At 54.4% G+C, this 7,428-nt stretch overlaps 1 protein-coding gene across 1 annotated transcript; it reads left to right on the forward strand.

Annotated features, from left to right (window-relative positions):
- The first annotated feature begins 139 nt into the window (after window positions 1-139).
- On the forward strand, window positions 140-2,660 carry ZNF576 (zinc finger protein 576). The gene is made up of 3 exons (XM_004621436.2): window positions 140-518; window positions 772-873; window positions 2,248-2,660. Exons 2-3 carry the CDS (start codon window positions 789-791, stop codon window positions 2,658-2,660), a joined length of 498 nt encoding a protein of 165 aa, XP_004621493.2. The 5' UTR covers window positions 140-518; window positions 772-788.
- The last annotated feature ends 4,768 nt before the right edge of the window (window positions 2,661-7,428 follow it).

Here is a 7,428-nt window from a genome sequence, read left to right on the forward strand (position 1 = left end):
GAGCCGCGGGCCCTGCGGCCCCGAGTGGCTGCGACGTCATCACCACGCACCGTGGTGCAGCGGAGGACCCCTCCGGTTACTCGGAGGACCGGGTGGGCGCGACCATGTCACTGCCGGATGGCAATCCCGAATCGCGGCCTGGGGAGGCCCGTCAGGCGAACGGGCGTGGAAGCCCCCGGGACCTTGCGTCTCGGCGGGCCCGACCCCGCGTCCCTCCGGGTGGCGGCGCTGTGACGCGCGCACCGCCCGGTCGCCCTCCCCGGGCGCGACGAGAACGCGGGGCCGGGGTCTCGGCCTCGCGAGCGCAGTGCTTGGGGGCTACGGGACCCCGCGGAGGCCCGGGCTGGGGGTGGCGGCATGTCGGAGGAGGATGTCTCCCGCGAAGCGGCCGGCTAGAGTCTGGGTACCACTCTCCGCCTCCTCCAGACCCCGGAGAGAGACGGGATGAGGCTGGTGTCAAAGATCAAGGTCCCCTGCTCCCTGGATACGGGCGGTCCTGAGGCCTAGGTCGCCTCCAGGTGAGAGGATTCCCTGGGAGGGGCGTTAGGGGGTGGGGGGGCCAAAGAGGCCTGGGGAGGCCTAGCTTTTGCGGGGGCATGCTGAAGCTTCCCTAGGCAGAGCCACCCCATCATCGTGTATCTGGCGGAGTGGGCGGGTGCTTAGGAGATGCTCGGGCAAAGGTCGCAGGCTTTGCGGGCCCTGATTTCAGGCTGGCCACAGGGGAGCGACTAAATTCCAACTGCGCCATCAGGCAGCTCCTCTCGTGACCAGAGGGGGTCCCAGTCACCATGCAGGACCCACATCCGGAGGAGCCGGTGGAGGAGCTGGATTCAGCCACGGAGAAGAGTCCCCGTAGTCCTGGCAACAACCTTTGTGAGTACCCCTAGCCCCAGGGTGGATGGGGCTGTTAAAGGGTTTCCAAAGATTTTCCCTGGAGGCCAGGGCGTTCTGTGAAGGCCCAGGAGCTGCCCTCAGGGTCACAGCCACTCCCATCAGAGCTCAACTCTTCCCCCACCTAAGGGCAGAGGGAGTTGGGAGGGTGGGGCGTCCAGAGAGCCTTGGGGTAGATCCTCAGTGACTGTACACTTCAGGTTCCAGCTTAGTTCCGCCTCTTTCAAAGGAATTTAGACTCTGGTTTCTTTGATTACAAGGGGTGACAACTATCGCCTCCCCAGGCAGAGTTTAGCTACATGGGGACTGGAAGGTAACGAAGGTGGTCATGGTGACACAGAATAGCCAGAGTGCGCTGAAAGTTGATTGTGGGCTGGGCAGTCTCAGTGCCCAGGCCTCACCTTCGACCACCTCAGCTGCGCCTCTGAAGTGAACCAACAGTGCTTTCAAGAGGGCCAGTGTGTGTAAGAGCCACAGTGGCACAGTCCCAGAGAGCACCTGTCGCACAGCTGGAGCTGAATATGCCTATGTATTGCTCTTCTCATTGGATGGAACATACACCAGGGGTATCAGGCAGGGTTTGTCTGGGGGGGTGCGGCTAAGAAGAGCATTTTTGCTCTGGATCTGATGCTGCTGGAAAACAGGAGCAGTTACATGAAGTTAAAAAGGGGCGAGGAAGGCTGGGAAGTCAGACAGGGTGCCCCCCCACACACACATTTAGCCAGTATAGCAGATGTGCCGTCATCCTGGTGGCTCGGGCATGTCCTGTGTTTGTGCTGCGATGCTATATGCATCTGCCCCTTGGTTTATTCCCTTCGTGGCACGTGGCTTTGTCTGGTGATGTTCTGGGAAACTTCAACAGGTGAGCCCAGGCCTCCCGAGTGACCTGCTGGCAGGCCCACCCACATGCAACCCCACACTGGGCCACTTGCTTCTTCGTCTGTAGCAGAAACTACAGCCCCATTATTGTGGCACTGCTTCCTAGCTGCCACATCATGAATTCCATGGGGGTAGAGACTGACACTGTTACCACCCCATATTGCAGCCGAGACACATCCCAGCCAGGAAAGAACAGGGGTGAGGCTCAATTTCAGATACCCTAAGTTGTGTCTCACAGTACTCCCATGGCTCTTTGGGACAGGCTTCCTGGGTTCCAAGCCACACCCACTTTTTACTGCCTAGCCTTGTGACTAGGGACGCACTGAGGGGCTCAACTTGTGAGCACTGGTGTGCTCCTGCACTGAGCGCTGACCAAGCTGCCCAATGCCTGGAACGGAGCTGATCCTGGGGGCTTAGAAGTCCTTGAGGCTCCTGCTGGCCTCTCTTGACTGCCTGCCCCCCCACCTCATCCTTCAGGCCACCTGGGGGCCCTGCAGTGCACCCACTGCCTCATCACCTTCGCCGATACCAAGTTCCAGGAGCGCCACATGAAGCGGGAGCACCCAGCGGATTTTGTGGCCCAGAAGCTGCAGGGGACCCTCTTCATCTGCTTCACCTGCGCGCGTTCCTTCCCCTCCTCCAAGGCCCTGATCGCCCACCAGCGCGGGCATGGGCCAGGCACCAGGCCTTCGGCAGGGGCACCTCCCAGTGCCCAGCCTACCTTCCCCTGCCCTGATTGTGGCAAGACCTTCGGGCAGGCAGCGTCTCTGAGGCGGCACCGCCAGGCACACGAGGCCCGCGCCCCTCCCGGTCCCTTTGCCTGCACTGAGTGTGGGCAAGACTTTGCCCAGGAAGCCGGGTTGCGAGCTCTGAATGCCCCTGGGGGGTGAGGGGGCCTGCCCTATGAGGATGTGGGAGGGATTTGGATTTGCATGGGGCTCCTGAGAAACAGCAGACTCGAGGACCAGAGAGGCTTTCAGGGCTTTTGTGTTTTTGGAGCACACATAGGCCTGCAGGGAAATGGGGAGATAAGATGAGAAGATCTTTGACTTAAAAATACTATTTGCCAACTGACTCTTTCCCCATTACATTGTTCAAACTCACACTGTAGTTGCAAATTTACCTTTAATTCCAGCTAGATGGGTGCCAGGGGCTGTTAGAGACAAGTTGCCTGGAGTTGGTGCCCTCACAGCAGGGCAGGTAGCGTGAGGTGTTGCTGGTTCTGTGACACCACCACCTGGGGCCCTTAACGCTGCTGGGTGTGGGCAAAAGCTGCTGGGTGTGGGCAAAACGAAACTGTGGGAATTTGTGTACCATTTTGATTACAAGATATTTTTCCTATGTGCAGGTGAAATGGCATGGATAAGCTAATCAAAATCGTATCTAAAGCTGAAGGGGAATAAATACATAAATAATTGCCAATGGTCAGTGAGCTACTAAGACAACATTGAACCACGCTGAGAACTGTGGATGTTTTGGTATTTTCTATAATCAGAACTAAACATGGTAATAAAGTTGAGATGTGTGTGTATGTGTGTGTGAGAATGAATTATATATTGTGGGGTGGGGTGGGTGGTCACACTGTTCAGGGTTTACTCCTGGCTCTGCATTCAGGATTACTCCTGGTGAGCTTGGGGAACCATACGTGGTACCAGGAATCAAACCTGGGTCTGCTGTTTGCAAGGCAAGCACCCTATCCTCTATACTATCACTTTAGCCCTATTTTTAAAAGCCCAGAGAAAAGTGCCTCTTTTTCTTTGTGGGTGGGGGGCTGGCACAATAGGCAGTACTCAGGGCTTACTCCTGGCTCTGAGTTCAGGAATCACTCCTAGCGCGAAGTGTGTTTTTAAATAAGCATTGGGACTGGAGAGATAGTACAATGGGCAGGGTGCTCGTCTTGCATGTGGCCGACCCAGGTTTGCTCTCCAGCATCCCAAATGCTCCCTGAGGCAACCAGGAGTGATCCTTGAGCAGTCGGGTGTGGCCTAAAAATAACAGCAGAAACTGGCCATTGAGCAGGAATTCCCACAGAACAGAAGGTCACAGGGAGGAGGGAGGAACAGAGGGCAGAGCAGGCAGGCCTGGCTTGGAATCAAACAGTGATGCCTTCTGTTTCCTGCTGTCCTTGGCTAATACCTGGAAATTTCCCACTGAAATGCTAGTTCCAGGTCTCCGGAGGTCCAACCCTGCACTCCCATCATCTGCATGCAGAAGCAGGGCAGAAGCTGCAAGTGGCAAGTCGGGGTGGGGTGGGGGATGGGTCACTGTCATCACCCTCAGAGTGAAGATGAATCCTGCCCCAGATCTATTTTGTTCCCACCTAACCTGCCTGCCTCCCCAGAGAGACATTGGTTGGGACTCTGCAGACAGTAATCAGGCTCTATTTGAACTAAGGAATGTTGGTAAAGTCTCAGGTTGAAGGGATGTGGCAGGTGTTGAGTCAGCTCCCAATTCACGGTGGCTACGCAGACATTTCCCAGAACTCCTGCAGTCAGATGGGGTCACAAGAATACATTCTTGGGGAGAGCCCTCAAGCAGCAAAGGGAGGTTCTGCCTTGCTTCCACCTTCCTGAATGGTATGTGGGCAAGTATCCAACTATTCTGGACCATGAGAGTAACTGAGGGATGATGGGGATCAACTAGATAGCCAGAACCCCGGCTCTGGTCAGTTTTGTGGAGCAACCTAAGAGCAACTGAGCTGTTTCTAGACTGTTCTTTAAGTTTTGTGTCAAGTCATCACCAATCCCTGGCAGCAACATTTTCAGCTACCACAAGGGTAAAAACTAGCCCACCACCTGGTTTTTGCAACTAAAATTTTATTGGAACAAAGTCGTGTTCAATAGTTTTACAGTCGGTGGCCGATTCTGTATAGGAAATATTTCAAGCAGCTGCGATAGCGACTGTCTGGCTCTTAAGAGTCTAAAATAGTTACCATCTGGCCCTTTACAATAAAAGTTTGCCAGTCTCCTGTGTTAAGTGATAAAGCCTGCAAGCAGTTTTCTTTTGGGGGACTGGGGGGTGGCATTGGCAGTCTCAGGGCTTACTCTTAACTCTGTGCTCAAGGATTGCTTCCAACAGGGCTTGGGAGAACATATGGAGTGCCAGCGATCAAACCTGGATTGGCTTCAGACAAGGCAAGCACCCTACCCATTCAACCATCTTTCCAGCCCCATCCATTTTTTAGGGGGGGGGGCACACCCAAAAATGCTCAAGAGTTACTCCTGGAGGGTCTAGGGGACCATAAGAGGTATAGGGGATCAAACCTAGGTCAGCCATGTGCAAGGCAAGTGCTTTACCTGCTGTAGGATCTCTCTAGCTGCCCCCCTCCCCACCCCGCCCCAACCTCCTTAGAAATTTCTGCCGAAGGGTTGATTAATTCTCTCCATCTGGGCTTAGAATAAAGTTTCGCTGGAGAAGAGAGTTTAGGCACACTATCCCAGGAAACAGCCCAGAAGTTGTTTCCCAGAGCTGTGAATTTCTGCTGTGCTAATGCTGAGATTCTAGGAGCTTTAACTATAGCAGTGGCTAGGAGATACTTAGTCCCGAGAGGGGATAAATGTCAGGATCAGAAATTCTGGTTTCGGTTTGTGACACCAGGACTACCAGTACTAGGAGACCATGTGGTTCTTGGGACTGAACTAAGAGTAGGCTGGACAGAAGTACCTTAACCCCTATACTCTCTCCAGCCTCAGGATCAGAGACTGAGGACAAAAAGTGGGTTTTGGTCTAAGACCCTTTAACAGGCAGCACAAACGCAGTAAGAGTCTTTAGGGCCAGCTGCCATAATCACAGCAGCAGGCTGGAGAGCGCTCAGGGGGATGAGCAGGTGCTCTGCGAGTGGTAGGTGGGTCCCAGTTCCATCCTTGGTCTAGTCCCTGAGCACCACTCGGAGTGTCCCCAGAGGGCAGAGCTGGGAGCATCCCTGTCCACCCCCTGCCCCAGCACTCCCAGGTGGCCTGAAAACAAAACAAAAAAATCAAATTAAGGAGAGGTCCAGATGCAAGACAAGTGGTGGCTGATGTCAACTGAGCAGGTGGGAAGGTCACCCCACAGGATTGTTGGTGCCACCATTCAACTAGCACAATTTTTCCCTCTTCTTTGGTTTTGGGGTCCCACCTAGCTATTCCTGGAGAAACTATTCCTGGAGGTGCTTGGGGGGCACTGAGGCTTAAGGGGTGGAATGTGGGCCTCCCGCATGCAAGCCTGCATTCCAGTCCTCTGAGTTCTTTGGGCCACAATTTTTTTTTTTTTTTTTTGCGTCACACCTGGCGATGCACAGGGGTTACTCCTGGCTTTGCACTCAGGAATTACCCCTGGCCGTGCTCAGGGGACCATATGGGATGCTGGGATTTGAACCCGGGTTGGCCGCGTGCAAGGCAAACGCCCTACCCGCTGTGCTATCGCTCCAGCCCCTTTGGGCCACAATTTTTCAAGCAAAAAAAAAAATCTTATTTTAGATGAAATATGCCCATTTAAAAATGCTGGTAACCACCTCTGCGTCAGAGCCCTGTCGCAAACTGCCTCTCCTCCCCTCCAGCCCCTCTCCCTCCCCTGACACAACACTTACATCTCACCATTCTCTCCATGTCACACCTGGGGACTGCGGAGAAGTCACTGCTGAATATACCAGTGACAGTCCTGACCTTGTCTAGCTCCAAAGCACTCAGCACAAGGCATAGTCTGCTGCGAGCACTGACATGGCTGGCCAGTAACGGTCTTCCTGGTCCTGTTCGTGAAGGTTCTGAGTTGCCAAGTTTCTATGAGTTCACACACTTTTGTAAAGCGCCTGAGCACAGGGTCTGGTCCACAGCTTGAGCTGGGGCCAAGGAGCTGGCATTCGCATTAGGCTTCCATTCACCAAAGCACTGCAGGACCGAGCACTCTCCTCCAGAATGAGCACCCGAGTTTTCATGAGCCTGGGGTGTGTAAGCCCGTAGCATCCTTCTGACCTCACCCCAGCAGATCCCTCCCTCCCTCCCTCCCTCCCTCCGTGCCCGATCCCTGGCAGAATCCTGTCTTCTGAGGTCTGGTGCTCTCTTACCACACTGATCTCCCCTCGCCTCTACCACCATCTAACTCAGTGATCCTCAACTGCTGGTCTGCTGCCTTGGTTAGAGCTATGGGCCTGTGGAGGTGCGCAGGGCAGGTGCTGGTCCAAGGAGGAAAAAGACTGAAGAATGTCGAGCTAGATGATGCTGTCACATCTTTTGTTTTGGTTTGGGGCAGTACTCAGGGCTGACTCCCTGGCTCTGTGTTCAGGGAACACTCCTCGAAGGGCTCCTACAGAGTTGCAGGGATCAAACTCGGGGTCAGCCACATACAAGACTAGTACCTTATGCCTGCACTGCCTTTCAGGTTTCCTGCCTGTCCTTGCCAGTGGCCCCTTCCTGATTCCAGATAAGTGCCACGAGGACAAAGGTGTTGTTTTTCCCCCTGGTGTATTCCCAGGGCTTCCCACACAACAGGCACTCAGAACCTGGGTCCCAGACCCTACCTCCCTGGGTTCTTCCAAGAGTCTGATGAGCTTCTGCAAATAAACTGCAGCACTCGGGAGTGCTGGGGAAATGGCAGCTGTAATTATAATTAAGGTTCTATTTTGGTCGGTTCCTCGATGCACATCTTCTCAGAGGCAATGTATATAAAAAGCTCCTGGACCGG

Source organism: Sorex araneus, chromosome 8, assembly GCF_027595985.1.
Source record: "Sorex araneus isolate mSorAra2 chromosome 8, mSorAra2.pri, whole genome shotgun sequence".
Classification (NCBI taxonomy): Eukaryota; Metazoa; Chordata; class Mammalia; order Eulipotyphla; family Soricidae; genus Sorex; species Sorex araneus.